At 51.1% G+C, this 24794-nt stretch overlaps 1 protein-coding gene across 7 annotated transcripts in view; it reads right to left on the reverse strand.

Annotated features, from left to right (window-relative positions):
* SH3GL1 (SH3 domain containing GRB2 like 1, endophilin A2) overlaps window positions 1-24794 on the reverse strand; it is a 49536-nt gene that overhangs the window by 22439 nt on the left and 2303 nt on the right. For 3 of the 7 annotated variants that reach the window (XM_044417541.1, XM_044417539.1, XM_044417538.1), the window contains exon 1: window positions 24130-24549. In XM_044417541.1, the coding sequence (XP_044273476.1) occupies window positions 24130-24174 (45 nt within the window). In that variant the 5' untranslated portion in view covers window positions 24175-24549. Of the gene's footprint in view, window positions 1-8696; window positions 8709-11937; window positions 11944-24129; window positions 24550-24794 lie in introns of those variants that run through there. The other 4 variants (XM_044417537.1, XM_044417535.1, XM_044417542.1 and 1 more) reach the window with 3 other exon arrangements.

Below are 24794 nucleotides of genomic sequence, written 5' to 3' on the forward strand. Positions count from 1 at the left end.
GCTCTGCTGGACCCACGAAAAGCGAATTCCTTTGCTCGGCTTTGACCACTCCCAAAGTGTTTTATTCTGAGGGTCGGATTCCACCTCAGAGAAACCTTTGGGGGCCGCTTTCCAGGGAAGGCTGATCCCAAAGGGGGCTGAAATTACATCCAGGGCAGCTCAAAGCTTTTCTTGCAGGCTCAGAAGAAGGGTCAGAAGTTGCATTTGGACCTTTCAGAATGAGAAAGTGCAAGAGGTCGCCCGATGTTGGACAATAAAAGGATGCATCCTCCGGGAGGTTTCCCGAGGGCTGGATGCGGCCCTCGCTTTTGCACCCTGAGCCACGGCCACAGTGGCTCTCTTGCAGCACACGGGCTTTGAAGGGGAAAGAAAAGGCGAGGCAGCGGCTCGGGAGATGAGGACGCAGGGAAGCAGCACGCTCATCTCTCCATTCCCGCTTGGCGACCACGGCAAATTTCCTTCCCTGCTCCCAGCCTGGGGACAGTCCAAGTATGTCAAGGGGAGCTCCCACCCGCCTCCCCGCATTCCAGGCCCCGTGTCGCCTGGCTGGGCTCGCTCGGTGCTGGAGCGCTGCCTGTGATCCAGAGGAGAGTGGTGCGCCGCACGTCCCGCCCATCACACATCCAGCTCGTCGGCAGCTTGCGGCACCTCGCCTGGTGCGTGGGGAACCAGGAGGCCTCGGCCTGGCCGTCACAGAGCAGCACTGGGCGCTGCCCTGCTGCCGGCCCGCTTCTTCATCCCCCTCGCTGCTACTGGCTCTCAGTCTCGGGCAGGGAAGGGTCTCTCCTCCCACCTCTGCTGGCCTGCTCCTTTTATCCAGAAGAGCTGGACTGCGTGCTCGGCCTTCTGTAGCCTTGCAAGGAATCACAGGAAAGGGAGTTGCAAGAAATGGCTCGGTGCAGGAGGGGCGGGGAACCACGTCTGGTGCCCCCCAGGGCTGTCCAGTCCCAGCACTCTGAGCGCTTGCATCTAGTTTCCAGTGACATGGTCACAATGCCTCAGCTAGTGCCACTCTGGGGGCACGGTGGAAAATGCAAACAGCCTCGCCAAACTAGCAAGGTCAGCCTGCCAGGCTTGATGGCAAAGGAAGGGGCTCCGCCTTTACCTAGGACTCATGCAAGCTTAGATCTGTCCCTGCAAAAAGCAACATCTGCACACTGAGGCTCCGCTCCTCAGGCGGCCCCTTGGCTTTTTGGGCTGGGTGCCCAAGAGAGACAGGACTTGCCGCCCTTCTCTGCAGGTTCCTCTCATTCACATGCCTGCCATTTCTAGTCACCCACAGCGACCAAGCAGTGGTTGTGTCCAAGGCTGGGCCCTCTCCTTAAAGAATACACGCTCTACCACCAAGTGATGGGCGTCCCTGATAATCATACGGTGTGACGAAGCAAGGCAGCTTTGTGAAATGCTTGACCCAAAACTTAAGAAAAGCATAGAAGCCACCCAAGGCCATCTGCCATCTGCCCGGCCTTCCTTTCTTCCCCACTGTGTTCTTTCCAGAGCAAAGCCCGGAGCTCCAGTGCAGTACCATTCGCCCCTACCCCAGCCACTGGTTTTCCCAGTCCTTTCCAAATGCAGCCTTCTCTAATGTACCCCGCTCAGCTCTAATAGTCTATCCCACATCCGAACAGAGAGAGAGAAGCCCATGCGCAGGAACCAGGCACCAGAGCCTGCTCCGCATGTGTTCCCCAGCGCACAGTCGCCACGCTGGAAGGGGCAAGTGCTAACCCAACTAGCAGGAACAGATAGATCTGCTCCATTTTAAAGGCTTTACTCCTTCCAGTCAGAACTCTGTTTTGTTACAGGGACGGATATACATACAAGAACCCAGTCCATCAACCCCCCCTTTTGAAAGCTCTTCCATTGAACTATCAGCTCCTTTTCTCCTTTACTGCGAACTGCTGCACCCAGAACCTGCTCTCAAACATACCTGCCCTCTCTATAAGGCTTTTGGCTGATCCCAGGTTGCCATTCTATATGCCCACTTCATCTGGGAAGTAATGCCCCCCCCCCGCCATGGTGCTCAACTGGGTTGACTTCTGAGTAGACCCACACAGGACCCCCCCCCCACTCCCAAGCCTCCTTCTAAACCACAAGCAAGGTCAATGCACACAAATCTGGTTTTACCCACATCTCCCCCCCCCGCCCCTTCCGCTCATTAGTCTGTTTTAGACTGAAACCTCCTTGGGGCAGAAACTTGTCTATTATTTGGTTTACGTTTCCCACCCATTCTCAATAAATAGCATACAGCTTGGTCTGACAATCTCAGCGAATTCATCAATGCTGGACTGTGCACCAGAGTAAGAAGAAAGACCATCCTTTCCCCACCACGAAGGCCAAATGGAGCCCACCGGCTGAAGGACCATGTTCCCTGGCAACGCCGCAGCAATCCAGGGTTCCCACTGCCCCTTGTGTCTCTTTTTGGCAAGTTGCGAAACTTGGGACCTGGCAGACAGCCATGCGACACTTTCACAGACACTCTTACGGGCCTCGATGGGGGAAGGCAAAACCAAGAAACAAAAGAAGCCCCGGAGAGCCGCCTGTCCTGGGAAGCCTAGGAGGCAGCTCAAAGAGTCAGAAAGGAACAGACTTTTGTGCGCCGGGGGGGGGGGATCTCCTCCTCCCCCTCCTCACCCCTTCCTTACAGGCTGCTCTTGGAATGGGGGGACAGGTATGCACCAGGGTACTCCCCTGCGGCGAGTGTGCCCAGTCTCAGGCGAGCAGCAGACGCAGCACACACCGATCCTGATCACCGCCATCTTTCCAGGGATGGCAAGATGGATCGACCTTGCTGGACAGGTGCTGGGGGGCCCACCTCAACAGAGGGTCTGGACAAGACCCCCCGGCCTGCCTGCTCGCTCGCCTCTCCCTCTTTCCCAGGGAGCAGCAGAAGAGAGGAGGAAACGGAAATGCGGCTGCCTACCGGCTTGCTTGCTCTCTGCCTTCCATGAAAGGAAGAGCAGGCAGTTCTGAGAAAGCGGGGAAGGGGCCAAGCTCACTAAGAGATGGGGCCTCTTGAGGGGGTGTTGCCCAAGCACCCAGAACCCGGCACTGGGTCTCCCATTCCAGGTTTTGGCAAGCCAGAAAGAACAGAAGAGGCTCTTGCTAGTTCTCCCCATAACCCTCACAAAGAAGAGAAGGCCCAGCCCCTCCTGCAAGCCCCGTGGGTACAGTAAAGGGCACAACAGGCGTGGTGAGCACTTCAGCAAAAGCCACAAAACGCTGTGCGCCAAGCCAGGATTAGTGCACCCTCTGGACACGGAACAGCCTCACAGGGAAGCCGCCGACCAGTGGGGAGCATGTCCCCGCTGCATGAGCAGCAGTCAGCACTGTGGGATGGAATAATTTTCCTCTGCTCTATTTTTTCTCGGGGGAAGTACATTTTTAGAAAGGCATTGTTGCTCTGCGTTAATTAGGAACACAGTTCCTGGACTGTTGCCGTGTTCTGGGAGAATGGTGAAGCCATGTCACCAATTTGCTCGCACGTGGTATTGTCTTTCTCAGACTGATTGTCCTGCATCTCATCCAGCCTGCAAACTTGACCCTTAGCTCTCCAACAAGCCAAGATTCATAAGCCAAGAACAAATGCTGGTTTATGAATCTAGCTCACACAGGGCTTAGCAAGCCAGGGTCCCAGGTTCAGACAACAAACTTTTGTTGGATTCTGTAGGCTTTCACACTAACAGGAAAAGCCCAGAGGGTGCAAAGGTGCAACAGCCAAGAGTCCTGGCTTACCACTCTGCAAGCCCGGGCCACAAAATGGGGCCACTGGACTGGATACCATTCTGGCCTGGCCCTTGTACCTCAGCAACTCACCCGGCTCTGCCTCAGCTTCTGGACCTCTCTCTGCTTCCTGTCAACAAGAGCCTGTCTCCCAAAAGTGATGGGCTTGCAGTATGATGGGACATGGGGAAGGAAGCTGCATGTGAAAACAAGGATGTGTGCGTGCACTTTTTTATTTTCACTGACCTGCAGCGAGAGAGGAGGAAAGGTGGGGGGCTGATGAAGGCTGGGAACAAGGCTGCAGTGAGAACAAAAACAAGCGGAAAACAGAGCAAAGGGGCCCCCGGAGGCCACAAGGAAGGCACGGAGCTTCACGAGGGTGGGGCTCATTTGTTTTTGTTTGGTGGAGACAGCAGTAGCTCCCTCAAGCTCACCCAAATACTCAGGATGGGAACAGCTGAGGTGGCTCAGCAGCAAAGCAAAAGCCATGCAGCATGGTGGAGTCTCCCCTTGACTTTAGTTAGGGCTTGAGAGCCAACTTTGGCCCCATGATGCTCTGCCACAAGGCCAGGCCTAGTTATATTTATTTAAAACATTTCTATGCCGCCCCATTGCAACAAAGCCTTGGGGCGGCTCACAAAAAATACATAAAAACATACATAAATAATAATAATAATATAATAATTTAAAAGAAAAAAACATTTAAAAATGTTTAAACCCCGGTGGATTCTCGGCTAATTTTAAAATCCTAATTAATTCAATAATTTAGCAATTAAAATAAGTTATATCATTTATGTTATATTATATTATAATCATTTCTGTGAACCCTAAACTGAGGCCACGGTGTTTTGAGAATACTTGGGTTGGTGATGCATTGTGTTCCTGGCTCTCAAGACTAGAAGCTGTTATGGCTGGCGGCAGCAGCAGTGTCCAAACTGCCTCACAGATGCTAGTCCATATGAAATCCTTACCAACAGCCCTGCAAAGAAGGCCAGTGTTACACCCACACTGCAGAGGAGGGGACGGAGCTGCTGCACATGATTGATAGTACAAGTGTAGCCAGCCACTGCGTTCCAGGCAGAAGATATGAGATTCAAATCCGGAAACCTTCCACGTGTAACTCAGTTGCACCAGCCCAAAGTCTCAGAAACTAGGTGGGGCAGAACAGGACTGCTGGCAGCTAAGCAGGGGAAGGAAACATCTTATTTTGCCCCAGAAGTCAACAGAAGCAGAATGAAAACACAGCACAGCGAGTGCCTTCCTGGAAACATGCAGATCTGTCAAAATATAAGAGGAGCTGTGCTGGATCAGAATGAAGCTGTTGCGATCCAGGGTTTTGTTCCCACAAGTGTCCCAACAGGAAGACCATGAGCAGGACATGACAGTGCCCATGTTCCCCAGCACCTGGCAGCCAGGGATGTACTTGGGAGGAAGCAGATGTCCATTCTCCTGCAGGAATTTCTCTCATCCTCTTTTAAAGTCATCCAAAGTTGAAGGTAACGCCAGATATGTTCTGGGAGCGAGCCCCACAGTTCACCTCTGCACTTCCTTTGATCTATCCTGGATCGCTCAGCTTCATGGGATGACTCCATGGGATTTTACCAGTCCTGGAACCCTTCATCATCTCATGAAGCAAAGGAGGGGGAGATTCAGGACACCTTGAATCTCCTTCAAACAGTGCAGGGGTAAACTCTAGAATTTGCTTCTGGAAGAGGCCGTCATGGCCACCAAGTTGGAGGGCTTCAAAAGGGGACTGGGTAAGTTATTGGAGGAGAAGGCCATCAATGGCTACTAGTCCTCATGGAGGCGGTATGCCTGTGGGCACCAGGAGCTGCTTGTTTGTTGTGCCTGGATGGGCAGGGTGGCCACTGCATGGACTGAAGGCTGGATTAGATGGTCCTTTGGTCTTACCTGGCAGCTCCCTTCCTATGCTCTTAATTCCAGCATTATGGGAGACGGAGAAAAAACGTCTCTAGATCCGTTTTCTCCACACTGTGCATTACTTTACAATATTGCTAGTCTGTCTCCCTCGCTTCTTCCAGACTGCAGGAAGCACTTTTGAACCCCCCCACCCCGCCCCACGTTGTGCCGCTGAGCCAGGCATCAGCCAACTCGGCGCATGTTTCACTGCAACAACTTCGCGGTGCCATCTGAGTGCCACTGCACTCAGAGATGACATTCTTGCCGTGTGCAAGGCGAGCGTGCTTGCGAGAAACACTCCCGGTTCAGCGTTCCAGCTCACACATCCTGGGACTCAGGTGAAGCCAGTTTAGCCACATAGTTGGGCGCATTGTGTCCACCTCTTTTTTCCCTTCTCGCCTCCTGTTTCAAGAAAGCTTTCTACCGAAGTGGAGGGAGAACGTCAGTTTCGCCAGGCAAGAGTCCTAGGAGGAACTTCTTGAAATCTACACTGAGAGGGACGGAGAGCAGTGGATTTAATTAGGCGGAGTCATTAGTCATGTGCAAAAGGAACGCAATTGCAGGCTCTGCCTTATTAATCATTAACAGCTGGAGTTGCTGAGACAAAACACACACACACACACACACACACACACACAAACTCAAGGCAGTGTGCTAGACCAGGGCTGCATAACAGCCATTTTCATGGCTAGCTCTGGTGAGTCTAGGATTACATCTGGCTGAGCAAGAGCAGACAAGCAAATAAACCTCCAAACCACTGTTCCTATGTACGTGTACCACAAAAGGACAAGGTATAGACAGGTGTGCTAACCACGTAAGGAAGGCAAGCCCATGACAGGATTCGGTGACTAAAGAAACTCAGTTTTTAAGTGGTACTTGTAAAGTTTCTAGCTCTCATAGTTTGGCCCAGGTGGGTTGAAGTCTGGTGATGTTGTAGAAGCTGGAGATGAAATTCAGTGTTTTCCATATGCCCCTAGCCATACCATTAGCAGAAATATAATTATGTGTGCAACAAGAGGGAGGGAGGGATAAAACTTCATGTTTTCTTTCTGTAAAAGAATTAACCTCCCTTTCTGGAACAGAATTAAGATATTTTAGCACATTGAAAAAGGCAATCCAGATTAAGGAAAAGACACCCATATGTCCCCCATTAGCAAGAGCAAGGACGTTTTTTCTCTGCGGCCACAGAAGAGTGAAAGTTTACATCTTACTTGGCTGAAAGCAGGCCGTAACTTCATTTTTATGCCGTCTCCCTCCAGTAAGTTCCCCTGAGCAATGAACAATATCAGAAACAAAGAAGGAAAATACAGACAACCTGGAAAGCATTCAGCTTTCTCCAGCCTGGAGTCATCAAGAGGTTTAGGATATCAATGCCTATCAGCACCATGATAGGCATTGAGCAGAGATTATGGGAATTGTAGTCTAAGAAAGCTAGCAGACACCAAGCTGGGAAAGTTCTGGATGCTAGATGGCAACTTGCAGAAGGCTGTACGTGTAGGTTGCTCTGCCAACATGATCTGTGTGCCTCAAAAAATGCGGTAAGACGATCATGTATTAGCTGCAAGCAGGAGCAGCTTACTCAGTGGGGAATGCTCCATCCTCGGGCTGTTTAGCAGGATGTGCGAACCAGGGACTCTATTCTGATGGATGACTACATCCCAGGGTAGTCCTTCTATGTGAACCGAGCCAAAGTGCCAGTTTCACAGCAAAGGGCACAGAAGCGCCTGTGTATGGCCACCAAGAGGGCTCACGTCAGCCTTCTTCAACCTGGAACTTTGAAGATCGACGACCAGACACAAGCCTGCATTTATAGGGTAACAGGTATGGGGCAGGAGGGCTGACCTGGACAAAGGACAGACCAGACCCTGGACGCAAAAAAATAAAGACCTGCCAGACAACCATGCATCACATCCATGCACACATGAAAGGACGGGGTGGAAGTGGACCTGTCCTGTATACACAGAAACAGAGCGAGTCAGAAGGGGCCTCCCAGGCCATCTAGTCTGACCCCCGGCTCCAGGTGGCTCCGCTCATGACATGCCCACCATGTACATGTCCAGCCTGTCCTTGAACGCCCACACTGATGAGGCCTCAACCACCTCCCGGGGAAGCCCATTCCACACCCTTGGGGTCCTGACTGTCAGGAAGTGCTTCCTCGCATCCAAATGGAACCTGGTTCTCTGAGCTTTGCTCCGTTGGAGCGCATCCTGCCCTCCTCACCAGAGAGAACAGGTCTCTACCCACCTCCGTGTGACACCCCCTCACATACCTGCATGTCGCCAACAGATCCCCTCTGAGTCTCCCCTTCTCCAGGCTGAAGAGACCCAGTTCCCTCAGTCTTGCCTCATACAGCATCCCCTGCAAACCGGCCACCAACCTTGTGGCCCTATGCTGCACTGACTCCAACCTGGCTATATCCTTCCTGCAAGGAGGGGCCCAAAACTGAGCACAGTACTCCAGTTGCGGGCGCACCAGAGTTGTGTAGAGTGGTAGTAATACCTCTCTCGATCTAGAAGCCACACTTCCGGCTGTGCAACCAAGAGTGGCGTTCGCCCTCTTGACCACCGCATCACACGGCTGGCTCAGGTTCAGCCTGCAGCCGACCAGCCGGTTGACTGCAGGTGTGTGCAATCCACTTGTAGCTTTCAGGAGGCACATCTGGGAAGAGGGCAAGGTATGGGTCCGAAACACATAACAGCGGCAGCATACTGGCCTACTGAAAGCTCTTGCTACCAGTAAAAAGTCTTAGGACAAGCATTCAATTAATATTATTTACATAACACCTGTAGCTGAAGCTCTCTTTCAACTTGTCAAAGAGTGTGTGGAAAGCCATGCAAAACCTGGGCAAACACCGAATGACTGAGGGTGGGGAGAAGGGGCGGAGCCATATTTGGTACCCCTGGAGGGCCTCAGGATTGGTATCCCCACTTTACACAAACCATCCACAGCATCTCTAAGCACGTGTGGGAAAGAATCGTGTCTGAAATACTGGACAGCGCTGGTCAATCAGCGCCCACAATTCTGATCGCAACACACAGAAGTCTGTGTCTGCATAAGCTGGCTTTGATCTCCCATCAGCCACACTCCTCTGGGGGCGAGCATAGTGGCAGGGATGGAGGCAGCCGGGGCAAAAAGGTCGGGACCTGGCACATCTTTCAGAAACAGCATCCTATGTGGGCAGAGCAAAACCTTTAACGAGAGAAGGGGTCTGGCAAGACTCAGAAGAGGAGGCGGCAGTGAGCAATGCAGCCAAGAAGAATAGCAACACGACATCGTTATGCTAATGACAAACTGAGAGAAGGAACAGGCTCTGAAAGGGACAGACTGGGTCAGCAGAATTCAGGTCAAGCCTGTTTTAAAACACGTACACACACACACACACACACACACACAACAAGCAAGACATTGGATATGAGGCCTTCTGAGTTCCTCATATCTTCCCAGCACACGCAATTCCTGGCCTCTTCCCCCCACTTCAACCACCACTTCCTTCCCTGGAAGTCTCTGCTTTCCTCTGGAGACCAAGTCACCAAGTTCACCCCACACTCAATGGCAGGCGAATTCGGGCTCTGAGTAATGGGGAAAGTTGCAGGGCAGCCAGGAGCCTCGTATGGGTACTGTGAACTGTTTGTGTTGGTTCTAATTCCCACTGCCTTTTAACAGCAAACCCATGGACTGAGTGCCAACGGGTACACGGCCCAGACGTGTCCAGCGGGAAACAAGAGGGAACAGCAAAGTTTGCAGGCATACAAATAGCATTTAGTGGGAGGTGTAGGCCAGGGTACCCAGAAGATATCAGGTTGGGAAGGAACGGATTCTTGATAAGCTGGTCCTTTCAGGTTCAGGCGCCAACCATCTGACGTCTCTTGAATGTAGAGATTAAAACTGCTGATACCAGGGGCACACCTGAACAGCTCTGAAGAAACCACCCCAGATCCCATGGAGAGGCCCCCTCCCAGGCATGGACCAAGGCCTGCCCAATCCCCTTGTGAAAACCATGCATTAGCTCTGACCTGGCTTATTTTCCGGGCTGTGTTTTGGGAACAGGAATTGGACCTGGTTCCTGGCAGGCTGACTCTGCACTAAGTCACTCTGGCCACTGGGTGCATGTTATGGAAACCCTAGTCCTTCCCTTGAAAGGGAGGTGCAGCATGCACCCATGGCTTGGCCATGGAGCCAAAGGGGTGGCTTTGAGACAGTCACAGACTCTCAGCTCAGCCTACCTCACAGGGTTGTTGTTGTAGGGATAAGACTGAGAACAGGGAAGGAGAATGATGTTAACTGCGTCAAAAAAGAAAAAAGATGGGATACAAATTAATACACTCTAAGGCTGGGAAGCCAAATCCTGCCATGGGGGGGGGGTCCCCAAAGGCTCCCCTCCTTTCCACCAATCATTTGCTGGTTGGATGGCTTTGGTGCAGCTTTCCCGCTGCCCATGCTAACATGATTGAAAAGCCTGAAGTACTGGCAGTAGAAACTTTAAGTTGTGAAATGTAAGGATTCAAGGTTTTGTGGCCCAGTTCGTTTCCCGTCAGCTGTGGAATGTTTACCATTTTTCTTTACCATTTTCCAACCGACTTCGATAAACAGGGTCACTCCCAAAGCCAAGAAGCAAGGAAGCAGCTGACCCCCCCCCCCCGTCTTCTTTAAAAGAACCGCTTGTACTTCTTTCTAAGCTTCAGGGCTTCCTCTTTAAAAGAGCCATGGGGAGATTTTAATGGCTGCCAACGCTTCCCAAGGCGTGGGCAGACACTCTGGTTTCTCTGGGCAGGGAAAGGGAAGCTGACAAACTTAAGCACGGGTTTCTATCTTCCCACTCGCACCCAGCAAGGCTGAGGATTATTCCAGTGGAGAGAAGAAAAGAGTGGCCTGGAGTTGGGGATGGAGATGAGCTAGAAGGTGGAGAATTTATTCCTCATTAGAAAGGTTTAAAAGCCCACACGCACATCCCACAAAACCCTTCCACCCGGAAACCGTCTGAGAAGGCTCTTCAGGCGGCCCACCTGCTAGCAGTTCTCACAGACTGCCAGTGTTCAGACGAAGCAAACGTTTTCAGCCCTGCTTTAATTCAGCCTTCATATCTGAACAGCAACAAGATATTGTTCCAGTTGCACACACACAACCAGATCTGTGTTGCACAGGGGTTTCACGTGCCTCCTGACTGGCCAGTTAGATTGCTGCTGGCCACCCCTCCTAGGAGTTTAAAACAGGAGTTTAAAAACTGTTTATGTTCACAACAACCCTGAAAAAAGGTTAAATTGAGAATGCAGATTTCTTGAGATCACCCAGAGAACTTCATGCTTGAAAGGCAGCATTTGGGTCTCCCTCCTCTTAGATCAGTTCATCCTTGTGCCCGCCAGCAGCAGTGGAGTACAACTTCCATCAGCCCCAGCTGGATGGGACTAATGGGAGTTGAAGTCCACCAGCACCTGGTTAGGGAAGGCTGTTCTAATCACTACAGCGAGGGTCCCCACATAGTGTCCAGAAGCACCAAGTGGGCAAAACCATTTTTTTAAAAAAATCCCTTTAAAATACACCTGCAGGACTTTATATGAAATACATGCCAATTTCTAGCACTTGTACATGAACTACAACGAAAGCAGACCAAATATCCAAACAACTGTCCACTGAAAGTTGGGCTCGATGCAACAACAATAACTCATTCACAGCCCGTCTTTCTTGCATGGAATCTATGAAGGTTTTCAAAGTTCGCTCCATTTTTTATCTCACAACAACAACCCTGAGGCACTGTGACCGGCCCAAAGTCACCTCGTGAGCTCTGTGGCTGAATGGAGGCTGGAACCTGGATCTTCCAGTCCTGCAGTCTCATCCACCACACCACGCTGCCTCTATAGACTGCCTGTTCAAACACTGAAAGAGTTGTTAAGGTCCTCTGTCCATAGCAGTATGGAGCGCTTATTCGCCCAGTGTTGTGACATCAGCCTCTGAGACGTCAAAAGAGCACAGGGAGTCCATTGCTCAAGCACTTCTGAATTTCCAGGCAGGCACATTACGAATGCTAAAGACTGTCGCAGCGCAAAGTTTATCTGCGTAATAATCTCCTCCCCAAATGAAGTAATTATTGGGCATTACTAAAACATGGGACTCACAGACGCACGATCTGTAGTGCGCGGACAGCAGAGAGCCAGGTAAGCATCCTCTTATGAAAGAGACCTTGCCGAGTCTGACAGACGTGAAGCAAAAGGTTTTGCTGAACACAACAGAGCCACTGAGACAAAACGAGAGGTAGACACCCAAAGTGGTGAGCCACTGATCAGACACTTTGTGGGGGTGCACAGAGCTGCTTCTCAAAATCCCACATTGGTCCAGAAAGATTGGGAATCCCGACATTACAGCACACTGGTTTTATGCTGTTCTGTGTGAGAACTTTAAATGAATTTCCTTTTTAAAAAAAGAGTTGTAAAAGCTTCTTCATACAATAGGGAAAAGTTTTCCTTTCCATTCCCTAAAGTTCTCATCAGAACTCTATACAAACTCCGGGAAAGGGGGTGGTGAGAGGAAGAGATTTCATTGCATAACTGCTTCAAAAAGTAAACTGCCACGCGGCGGCAGGCAAAGCCGCAGGTCGGTATGAAGCAGATAGAGAGGCTTTCAGTCCACCCCACCGAGCAAATGCTCTACGAAGTTTGCTTCCAAAGGCACTTACAAAGTTTGCTTATTGTCAGCTAATCAGCCCCTGACTCCATGGGGACTACTTAGAATAATCACTTCCGACATCCTGCCTGCAATTCCTAAAGCCACCATTTCCTGCAAGAGGAAAGAAATGGAAGAAAAGAAAAATCAGGATTGCAGCTTACGGCAATGGACTACAGCAGACGGCAACCCTGCGACTGCGTTTCTGTCCTTCTTCCCCAGCCAGCTCCCAGTATCACCATTTCCCCCCCAATTAGCATCCTGTATCACCATTCCCCCCCCCCAAGTGATTTTAAAAATCATGTTCTTTCAACATGTTTAAGCTTTTGGAAGCAACCTAGAATATTACACTTACTTAAAGTATTTTGTACCTTCGCTTTAAAGAAAAATGCACCCAGGCCAGCCAAGGTAAGGCGAATAGCAAGTGAGAGTGTCATTGCTGCTAGATATTACAACTTAGAAGATTCGGCACAAAAGGAGGACAGGTATATGGAGGGAAGAGAAGCACAAAGAAACTGAGGCACTGATTCCTACAATTTCACCAGTGTGGAACACTTCCACATCAACAAACGCACAGCACTGCAATAACTGTGTAAGTATCCAAGACGAGGCGGACAAAGGAGCAAGTCCCACGGGACATGATGGCCTGGCTCAAATATCATGCTAAGCCGGTGGTGCAGAAATACTTCCAGCCCAAAGACAAGAGCAGCTCTGCACGGTGGCACGTTTCCAGTAGCAAACCAGGCCATAAGCAAATGGGAAGGGGGAAGTACCAGCCCAGCGTAGTTCAAAGCTCTGACTGCCAATAATGCCACCTCGGCAGAAGTATTTTACAGCAGGAGGCACAGATCAAGAGCTGGGAAATCTCCAAATGGTCATAGAAACAGAGCGAGTCAGAAGGGACCTCCTGGGCCATCTAGTCTGACCTCTGGCACCAGTCGGAGCTCTGCTCACAACATGCCCACCCTGTGCATGTTCAGTCTGTCCTTGAACACCCTCGCCGAGGGGGCCTCAACTGCCTCCTATGGAAGCCCATTCCACACCCTCGGGGTCCCGACTGTCAGGAAGTGCTTCCTGGCATCCAAATGGAACCTGGGTTCCCTGAGCTTGGCTCTGTTGGAGCACATCCTGCCCTCCTCTGCAGGGGAGAACAGGTCTCTGCCCACCTCCGTGTGACACCCCCTCACATACCTGTATGTCACCAACAGATCCCCTCCGAGTCTCTTCTTCTCCAGGCTGAAGAGACCCAGTTCCCTCAGTCTCGCCTCATACCCCATCCCCTGCAAACCGGCCACCAACCTTGTGGCCCTATGCTGCTCTGACTCCAACCTGGCTATATCCTTTCTGTAATGAGGGGCCCAAAACTGAACACAACACTCCAATTGTGGGCGCACCAGAGTCGTGTAGAGTGGTAGTAACACCTCTCTCGATCTAGAAGCCACACTTCTGGCTGTGCAACCAAGGGTGGCGTTCGCCCTCTTGACCACCGCATCACACGGCTGGCTCATGTTCAGCCTGCAGTCAACCTGCACCCCGAGGTCCCTTTCACAAGTGCTGCTCTCCAGCCACTTGTCCCCTGACCTGTACTTATGACACCCCTTCCTGTGCCCCAAGCGCAAGACCTTGCACTTATCCACATTGAACGCCATCCTGTTGTCTCCTGCCCACTTCCATAGTCTGTCCAGATCCTTCTGGATCTGGAGTACCTGCTCCTCAGTAGTGGCCACTGCCCCAGTTTTAGTATCGTCTGCGAATTTGATCAGCGGACTGTTCACCCCTTCTTCCATATCATTGATGAAAAGATTAAACAGGATCAGCCCCAGGACAGAGCCCTGGGGGACCCCGCTTGTCACTGGCCGCCATCCCGATGATTCCCCAGTTATCACGGAATAATTTGGCCTTTAGTTGACTGGATTTGGTTACAACCCTTTGCCTGACAGACCCTGGTCCCCTAGGGTGGCCTAGGGGTCAGAGTGTTAGTCGGGACTGAGGAGATCTGGGTTCCAGCCCCTGCTCAGTTAGTAAGCTAAACAGTCCCCGTTGTTGTAGTGGAAGGAAGGACCGTTCTCTGCCTGGACGCATGTTAACCCAGGTTCAACTCCAAAGTTCAATTTGGATGCCAGGAAGCACTTCCTGACAGTGAGGACCCCGAGGGTATGGGATGGGCTTTCACAGGAGGTGGTTGAGGCCCCATCAGTGCGGGTGTTCAAAGATAGGCTGGACATGCACATGGTGGGCATGTCGTGAACTGAGCGGCTGAAGCCGGGGTCAGACTAGATGGCCCGGGAGGCCCCTTCTGACTTGCTCTGTTTCTATGTAACCAAGCAGCAAACAGGAAAAATCAGTTATGCTGGTCCTTGAGTAAGCCTGTCTTTTCCTAACAGGTGGAGCCACTCCACTTTTGGCAAACAGGTGAATCTTCTCCTTGTCACCCCCGGCCCACCTTGGCAGCTCCATCTCTGAACGATGCTTCTCCGCATGGGGAAGGCATCACTTTCTCCAGGCCTTGAGCTGGGGCCCCTTCCCACGAATCTCACACCAATGCAGCCACCCTGAGTGGACCCCCGAGGAGAGACTCCTGTCTTTGATTAGCGGTGTCTCAGCAGATGGGCCCGAGAGTGCCTGCCAGTTCCACATCAAGTCACTGCAAGTTTCCCACAATGAGTGAAGAGACAGATGGCCGCACGCACGCACACACACACACACACAATGCAATCCACAAGCTGCAATCAATGCCAGGCACATTGGAAGAGGAGGAGGATGGTAAGAAAACAAGATCCAGCCATCTGCTTCATCAGCTACCCCCTCACAGATTTCCTAGCTGAGTGTGGAGGAAAGCGAAACAAGAACAACCCCGGTGGCTGGTTAGCGCTTCATTTCCAAACTGCATGCAGAAGTTCCCAGTTCTCAGCAGCTCCAGGCCAGGCTGGAAAAGATCCGGCCTGCAAACACGGAAAGTCGCTGCTCTCCATCCGTGACCAGGTTCACACATCATGCGAGGCCACAGCAGGGCATTATCGGGGCCTGTGGTTTGCAAAGAGCGTGTTTATCCAGAGCTGCAGCATTTTTGCATTGCGGGTTTTTTTTGTCTACTTTTTTGTTCCCGTTTTGCAAACCAGCCACCCAGGGAGCCCACAGCTTGGAGGGGGGCTCTACTGTGCAAGACCTCAGAGTGGAGGGATCAGAAAATTCCAAGTTCTCATGGTCATAAGGGACCAGAAAATTAGTTGTTGTTGTTTTCACTTGTGAAGGACCGAAGTGGAGAGTAAAAGTGACAAGGATGTTGCCGGGAGGAGCAGAGATGGCTATGCTGAACTCATTAGTGGATAGGCAGTCCTGCAGGTCCCTAATATAATTCTCTTTTAAAGCCTGTGAATGCGTTCCCGGGTTCCTAAGGACCAGGAACTTAAAGAAGCACCAAGGGAGAAACAAATCACAGTAGTTACCATCGGTTAGAAGTAACTAACAAGCCTTGCACGAACCGTGATTTATTCTTAGAATGATGTTCAAACACAACCAGTGGCACTCATTGCGTGGTCTAGCCAAAGATGTCTCCCTGGCGGCTTTTCTCCCACTTGCTGATAGATTTTTCTACCTGGAGATGCCAAGCAGAGCAGAGGCCCTGCTCTGGGAACCCTCCTTGAAGTAGGTTAGTAGAAAGAACACCCAGAGGAGGGCCTTCCCTGCGGTGGCGCCCCCGCTATGGAATGCGCTCCCCAGAGAGGTCCGCCTGGCACTGACGTGATATGCTTTTTGGCACCAGGTCAAGACCTTTTTATTTATCCAATATTTTAAAGTTTAAATATTTTAATTATGGTTTTATCGTAGTCATGGGTTATTATTATGGTGATGATGTAACTATGTTGTATTTATTAGATGATTACTGTAAGCCGTCCAGAGATGTGCAGTAATTGGATGGGTTCGAAATACCCAAATAAAAAAATAAAATAAATTTTAAAAGTACTGAACCAGGGGCTTCCTGATGCCTCAAGCTATGGTCTTTCCCCGAAACAGTGAACACTGTTTGGTGCCAAAGTCTCTTGGCTCTTCTGGTTCAGGGGCTTGTTCCGAGTCTTATGTGGAAACCCCAGGGATTGCTTTGTACAAGCAAAGCAACATTCATAGCAGAACCCTTGCAAAAAAATTGCATTGAAATCTTGGATGTTGCTCACTCTTGCTCTGGAAAGCCAGGCTGGCATGGGGTGGGAATTTGGCCCCATCTTTTGTTCCTCTCCACCCATGAGCCAAATTCGGCCCTCAGCCTGAAAGAGATTCTGCACTGCTGTCTTAATGATAAAGCAAGGTGCTAGTCCTCATGGTTCTGAATTTAAAAAAATGGTTTCTTAGGAACAAAGAAACTGGCATAATCACTCAGACAGGTCTTCTACTGAGATCTGTGTTGCCCGCACTGACTGGTAAGGGAATTCTTGTGCTTCCAACAGCCAGTCCTTCCCAGTCCTGCCTAGTGATGCCCATGGTCACACTGGGGAACTTCTACATGCTACACAGTGGCTCTTTCTGGAACTATGCACCTCCCCGATGCTCAGCCCCCGATCCATGCCAAACAAAGCACCATTTAGCCCCCCACCCCCACTCCAGCCTCTAAGCAAAAGGCAGCATTATATATTCCTGGGTACTGACTTGCTACAAGAGAGGGGTGAACTGCAAACCAACCCTGAGTTGTATCACTGTAATTAAAACATGACTTAAATTATATGGGGGGGGGGGTGAAATGCCTTTGTTATGTATCAGAACCGAGGCTAAACTGGCCAGTGACTTTTTGTGGCTGATAGCAGGGAACATATGCTTAGCGAAGTGAAGCAATATATATTTAAGAAGGGAGGGGGAGAGCACTGGGAGAAAGAAGGCTAGAAAAATACTAATTTCTCTCTGCTTCCCCCAATTCCAGAATGACTCGGTTACCTACTAAAAACAACCATCAGCAGCTTTCAGACAAACAATATGGAAGTTCTTTTTGCAGTTTAAAAAAGGAGCTCATGCATCACCCTGGATGCTGAGAAGGCCGCTGCTTGGCCCCGAAGTCACAGGCAGATGCTGGGGTCAACCTCCGTTTATTTATTTTTTATGTTTATATCCCTCCCCTTTTCCTGTCCAGGGCAGCTTACATCATTCTCCTCCTCTTCTCAATCTTATCCTCACAGCAACAACCCTGTGAGGTAGGCTGGGCTGAGTCTTTGACCTAGCTCCAGGGCTGAGTGAGGACCAGAATCCGGATTGCCTGAGTCCCAATCCCATGCTCTCAGCCACTACACCATATTGGCTCTCAGTCATTTCCTGGCATCCAACAGGAATGGCAGCTTCAATTTCATCGGAGGGCCGTGCACACAGAATCGGCCACAAAGCAGCATTCTGTTCAGGCTCAGAACCTCTTTCAATCTTACAAGGACAATGAATTTGACATTGTTTGAAGCCAGCAGGATCAACTCTTCACCTGAGAAAAACTTTCCCAACTGGTACCTACCACCCCACCTTTGCTGGACTGCGATTCACATACTTCCGAACCAGTTGGCTATTGAAGGCTGTTCCACTTTCAGCAGTCACCACTGGCAGCCCTTCCACAGGCCAAGCTGAAGAAGATTTAAGCAGATGTACAGCCTTCCTGAGAGACTTATTTTTCCTCTACCCTCCCCATTCCTTTTTCCTTTTATGTCATGGCCTTTCTGGTGGAAAGCCTGTGGTTAGGGATGGGTTTCCTTCCAGCAGTTATGTGCAGGCCACTGCAGCAGCTTTCTTGGCTGAAGAGCAGGAGGAAGAATGCTTTAAAAGGTTGGCTAGGAAGGACAGGCATTCCAGTCCAACACAGAGAAGGCTGCCATGGGGCATCAACTTCCCGCACCACCCCAGTCACCTCTTGCCCATATACCAGGTCCTCCCCACCATTCTTCCACAGGGTATTGTTGTGTTATCCAAGTTTCGCAATTGCTCAGCCTCACACACACGCGGCCTGAGTCTTCCCTCAGCGAAGCGACGCCTTGTTCTACCTTCACACGCTGTTGCACAAAATGAGCCAAGGCGTTCATCAATTAAAGCCTCGCCCCCTTTTCGTCGCTGCAGCCACAGCCAGGTTTCGCCAGATGCAATTTTTAGCTGCTTGTCTTGCCCACAATGACACGGCCCACACACTCTGAAAATTAAGCCTGCTTAGAGTAAGAACTTAAGAACATAAGAAGGGCCCTGGCAAATCCAAACGAAGACACATCTCGTCCAGCGTTCTGCTCCTACAGAGCCAACTAAATACGAAAATACAGAAGAACAAAATGATGCTCCAAGCTGAGCTCTTTCCAAACATGAAGTCTGATACATCTGCACAAAAACGTCCCCACGGGGCTCCCGGTCTGTTGCTGAAGAGCAGGGGTGGGCAGAAGGGCGACCTCCAGATTTTGGGATTTCAGCTCCAGCGATCCTTTCCAAAGGTCAGGAAAGCAGGGAGCTGAAGACCCAAAACATCTGCTGTCTGCCCCTGCTGTAGGGCACAACCTGGAAGGCGTACTGGGGGCCTGCGCAGAAGGAAGGAAGGATTTAAAGGCCTCTGTTCCATCACATCAGCCATCATGGACAGGTTAACTCCAGGTTATCGTTCTTATATTGTAATGATTAATTCCAGGTCCTTTCTTATTTTCATTCTGGGTGATGAGGAAGGGAAGGCACAAAATATGCAGCTCCTGTTCATTTCCGATTGGATCCACTCGGGCTCTTTTCTGGGGATCCCACCTCAAAATTAGAATGCCTTAAGGACTAGAAACATGGGCAGGGTGGGAAAACAGCAAGCACTGTATTCTGCAGTAAGATGCTGCATGTCTGGAGCCTTGCACTGAGCAGTGGGGTGAACCTGATGGCCCCTTCCAGCTCTCATATTCTATGATTCTGTGATTCTGCAGTGGGATGGCAGAACAGGTGGAGACCCTGACCCTACCTCTTGCCTGTCCTCCCTTGCTGTGCATATTTTATATTGGGATTACTGCTCCTGTCCCTCTCCCCCAGAATTAAAACGGGGAAGAACCACCATGCTGGATCCAACCAAAGCTGCTCCAATCCGCCATCGTGGCTAACCCGAGGCCCCAGTAAAAACCCCACAAGCAGAATCCCACAATCAGTTTCCAACAGCCCTCAATCTATTCCAAACAGCTCACTGGTACTACCAGAAGGGAACAGTTTTCAAGGGAGATTTTAGCTGGGAAGAAAAGGGTGAATTTGCCCCTTCCCACCTGCTGTACCACCACGTGTAGATTTCTGAAATGCCTGGGAGAGGCTCGTCCTCCCGTAAGGAGAGTACAGCCCTTTCCAAGCCTGACCCCCCTCAGAGGAGACGGGGCCTGCTCATTTGGAAGAGGGTCAACCTTGCTTTCAAACCAGGGATCAGCTCTGGGCATGGACCAAACCGACAAATGCTGCCAGGAGGTTAAGGATGGTGGGAGAATTCAAACTGCTGGAAAGGCGCAGAAGGGGTTAAAGGCCTCACACAGATCCATGCTGTGGCTGGCACCCAAATGGTGCAGGGATGACAGCCAGGATGCTGGCGGTTCGGGATTCCAGGGATGCCACGTGGAGCGTCAATGGCTGACTCGACTTACTACTGGCCAGGCGGGCCGTGCCGAGGGCGGGGGGGGACAACATCTGCGGCATTGCAACTCACAGACACCTGGATAACTGAGCCGTTCATCAACTGTGGCAGAAAGCAAATGGGGAAGGCCCCCCCAGGTGAACAGCAGACCGCAGAAAAGGAGGGGTTCCCCATATCTGAGAGAGGGGCGGCAGAGCCCTTGCGAGCAGCCCCTGCTTCAGTCCCCAAGCCAGGCTGGGAGGACTTCCTTGCCAGTTGGCTTAAGCATCCTGGTGGGCCCACATGGCCTCTGGAAGGCAGCTGCCAATGCTCCTGTCTACATCAGTCTTTTGTTCAGACCCATGAAGTCTGGAAGCTTGTTTTATCCTCAGGGGAGGACTATAAAGCAAGAGCAGAGCAAGCTTTGCCTGGGAGAAGGCCCACCTTTGCCCCTCGGCACCCCCAGGCATGGCTGAGGAGGACCCTTCTTTGAAGAGCTGCTACTGGACAGCAGGGGTAACACTGAGCTTGAATACCAATAATGTGTTGTCACACTGGGCAGCTTCCCATAGGGTTAAAATTATGAGATATCCGAAAACCGGAGGGGGGTGGCATGCTATTAATATAGTGACGGCCAATTTGGATAGCTTTAAAAAGGCTCCACAGGGAAGATTATCTGTAGCTACACGTCCTGATGAGTGCCTGCAGACACGCGTTGCTGGGGAACATGGGTAGGAGAGGGCTTATGTCCTGTCCAGCTTATGAGTTTCTTCGCTAAGGCTGGACGAGATGGACCTGGGGTCGGTCCCCGCTTCAGGGCTCTTCTGAAATTCTGGAGGGAGTCCCCTCCCCAAAATCAGCAACATCACCCAAAGCCAGCAAGCCCAAGAATAAACAAGAAAAGCAGGCAGAAAAATTTGCAGGTGCCAGTTACACACAGGCCAGCCACCTGGTGCTCCTTGGACCCTTCGCCGCGCAACTGCAAGTTCCAGGGGTTTGTCACTTTGGAAGCAAAATGGGGCCACCTTGGCTTTCCACATCCCACATTCCAGGGCTGCAGAAGCTTGCCAGTTCACAGACAACCCTCCATCCATTGACTCACCCAAAGACCCACAGAAGCAGACCCACAACAGCCAGGCACGCTGTGCAATACCTTGGGAGCAGAACAGCCTAAAAACCCCCAAGAACTGGGAGCTCGTCATTAAAGAAATGACGCAGGAGTCCCACAGGATGCCGAGCTGGTGCAGGAGGGGGAGGAGGAAGAAACGGGGTGGGGGGGGACCAGCTTGCTCTACTTGGCCTCCAATGTTTTGATCCCACCCAGCAGCAGCATCAATCTACCCTCTGCCACTTTCCCTGCGTTTTCTAGAGTGCCTTTTGCTGCCGCTTCCCACTTAAACAGGGAAAGAAAAAGGTAACAGGTTTTCTTGCTGGCAGCTGGGTGAAATGGGTTTAGGCCTGCTTTATGGGCTCAAAATCCGGGATCTTCGTAGAGGGCAAGGTGGCCAGCCAGCACCCGAAGCAGCAGCACCCTTCACGGCAACATCGCAACGCCGCAGATGCCACTCATCCCGTTCAGCATGCTGCTTATTTCTACGCACTGGACGACTATTGTCGTTAGTAACTGAATGGGTCTGTGTGTACCTCGACGGGAGGGCCACAACAATGCCCGATTGTCCTGCGGCTGGTGGTGTCTAATAGTGGGGATGATAAAATGGTGCTATCCAAGAAAGGGATGTTCTTAAAACACGCATTCAAAATGAATGAGCAGCCAGCAGCACGTGCTTCTGCTGCACCCTCACCTAGGAAGGCAAACCTTGTGAGAATTGTGTTTGCTCCTACCGTGGAAGCCCCAAGCCCCGTTGCTGCTCTGCATTACTTACATGCCTCCCCACCCGGGGGGGGGGGGATGGGGAGAAGGAACAACACCACACCTTTTCTGCCTTCTAGCCACCCAGGGAGGAACCCAAGCCCTGTTTGAGAATGTTTATCTCGAACTGAGTGCAGCAGGGAAGCACAAGACAATTTACACAAGGGAGTCACCGCATTCTTGTTACCAGGTGCAACAGCTTGATGGGAAATCTATTTTTCTGCTCAGGGGAAAAAGTCCCCTTCCCTCCTCTGCCCAGTTATTGACTGATGTGAGACAGCTTTGGACTAGGAACAGTGAGCCCAGAGTTCAAATTGGGCAGCAATTGAGAAGCCCAAGCTGCCTCACAGGGGTGTTATAAGCTGTTGCAAACTGCTTTCAGGGCAAGGCAAGAATTAAGATTAAATTGCGCCCTCAATTTCCAGTATTCAGTGTGAACACAGTGGCTTGCTGAACTGGCTCCATCTGTGGAAGAGTGGACTTTTGCAGAAACCTCCAAATCTGCAGATGTACCTAGCAATGTTGTGGGGCAAAAATCCTGGAAGATGTTGAGGGAAGCATAGGGCTGAGCATTCCAGGGTGAAGACATGGAACCCCAGGTGGAAGGGGAACTGGAATGGAACATGTTTGGAAAGGGCCTGGCTGGCTAGAAAAATGAATAGCGACATGCCATGCCGCAGAATTTGATTACAGGTGGACTGCAGAAGGTGTGTGGCTTGTGGAATGACTCTGTCTAGTGTTTCTCTGAGCCGAACCGGTACTTCCTGTCCCCGTTGCTGACCACTGGCCATGCCTGGCTGGAGTGCTGAGAGCTCAACAGCTTCTGCAGCAGGCATGCTCCCCCTACCCCCCACAGCCATGGGGAACATTCCCCTAATACCCCAGTCAGGGGTAGCACTTTATCTCCCAGCTATGGGAAAGCAGCAGCCTCCATAGCACCATTTACCCTCACACCAGTAGCATAGGCTGAGAGTGAGGGACTGGCCCAAACTCACCTGAGTCTCCGGTCCAACAGTTTGACCACCACACCCCACTGGCTCTCTTCTGGGCTTCCAGGAGGCACATGGGAAAGAGCACTGGGCATGAGGAAGCTTGTGTCTTGGCACAGGAAAGCTCTTCTTAAGTCACATGCATCTGAACACATTCTAGTGCCCAAGCGTAAGAGCCCTCACAACTCAGGGTGCACAACTCAGGCAAGCCCCTCGCTCTTGCCTCCCCTCCCTGGTCCATCCGCCACTACAGGGATAACAATGCCAAATTTCCCTGTGGTGTTGCTAGAAAGATTCCCATGGGAACTTCAGGTGAGGCACTTCCCATGCTCCAGGGATGCAAATCTATACAGGAAAAGCCCTGACCCAGCTGGGGCATGGGGACTTGTAGGATTTATTTCTGTGTCAACACAAGCAAGATTCTGCTACGAAGCAGAGGTGGGTGCCCTCTGATGCTTGGGACAAGAGCTCTCACGAGCTGCAATCTTTGCATCCTACAGATTGCTCACTCTTGACTTAAAGCACACACAACATCAACATTCTTGTGATTGGAAGGTGGTCTGGAGATTGCAGAACCAGCAGGATTCCACCTGGAGGTGTCCAGAGTCAGTTTGGAGGAGATGAGGCAGGAAGGACAGGCTCACACAAGCTGTTACGATGCATCAAAAGCAACCAAGAAGTAGATAAGCAGACAGCAAACTCCTGCCATGCGGTTCCCAAAGGGCTCCTCTAAGGCTAGCCCTACTCCACAAGTCCTCCACTTAGCCTGTGTGTCACCAAGCTGGCAAAAACCAGCCCTTTACAAACATCACCGCAGACATCTCTGTTTATAATAAAAAATCAATCACCAAGGAGTTTGCCCAGTTTTAACCAACTCAACAACTTCATTTTCTTATTTTAAAAGATCAATTGATTCTGCCCAGCAAGTGCTGCAAAAGCTTGCTTTTTTCCAACCCTGCCTGCACAGAGCAAAGTTCCTCGCCTGTTGTTGAGCAGTGTTCAGAAAATGCCCTATGCTAGTCACGCACAGATGTTGGTACTATTGCGCTTGACCTCTGGTTGCTGTAGCAGTGCAAAACGTGGGTTTGAGGCTCTCTTGCGGGGTTTCTCAGTAGAGGCGCAAGCCACAAGCCTTGGCTGCCGAAGCTCATGTGCCACTCTTGGCTCACGCTTCTTCCAGAACAAGCCTTGGGCCAGCCTTGAGGTGTACCCAACTGAAGTGGGTTTAAGGAGCAAAGCCAATCATTCTTAAAAATCTGCTTGAAAGCCAAAGAACAGAAAATGGCTGACTCGTCCCTCGTTAAAAGGATGCATCGAGTATCAAAATGAAGTCCAACTGAGCTCAGCATCCCCCCACCCCCATCTTCCCCTCACCCCCCTCCCCACTTTCCAGAACATAGATCCTCTTTTCTCACCTGGCTGGCTTTGTAGAACTGCTTCTTTAAACCTGCCACGGACATGGTGCCTTATCTCAGGTACCGAAACTAGATCCCGGAGACACGAGAGAAAGAACGGAGGCCCAAGAAGGAAGTAGACAAATGGATCGGGACCACAAGTCAGGTCAACGAGAGTCTAAACTGGGGAGGAAGAGAGCAGCTTTGAGAAAGCTGTGTTGGGGGAAACAGGGCAATGCCCAGCTCTCAAGGTGGGGAGCAGACAGGTGGAGAAGGCAGGCAAAGGAGAGCTGGGCAAGAAAAGGGGTCAAAGGGTGCTGAGAGTCCAAATTGGGAGTGCAGGTTAGACACGGCGTCTGTGTCTAAGTGAAAACAAGCGAGAACAGTCAGCCCCAAAGACACAAAAAAGAGTGTCTGAGTTGCAGAGGGGAAGAATGACAAAGTATCTTCCTCCCCCCCCCCCGCAGACCTCCCCCCCCACAAAGACAGGGGACAAAACAGCCTCCTACAGAATGACAGTCACACACACACACAGAGAGCAACAGAGAAGTTGAGCGGCCAAGAAGAGAGAAAGTAGTATCTAGTTCTTACAGCAATTGAGAAAACAGCTCTCCACCCCTGCACTCCCCCAAAAGCAAGACACCCCTCCAGCTGACAGAAACAGGCCCCTGGTGGGTAAGTGGATA

The sequence above is a fragment of the Varanus komodoensis genome, unplaced genomic scaffold (assembly GCF_004798865.1).
Source record: "Varanus komodoensis strain SLA01 unplaced genomic scaffold, ASM479886v1 scaffold89, whole genome shotgun sequence".
Lineage (NCBI taxonomy): Eukaryota > Metazoa > Chordata > Lepidosauria > Squamata > Varanidae > Varanus > Varanus komodoensis.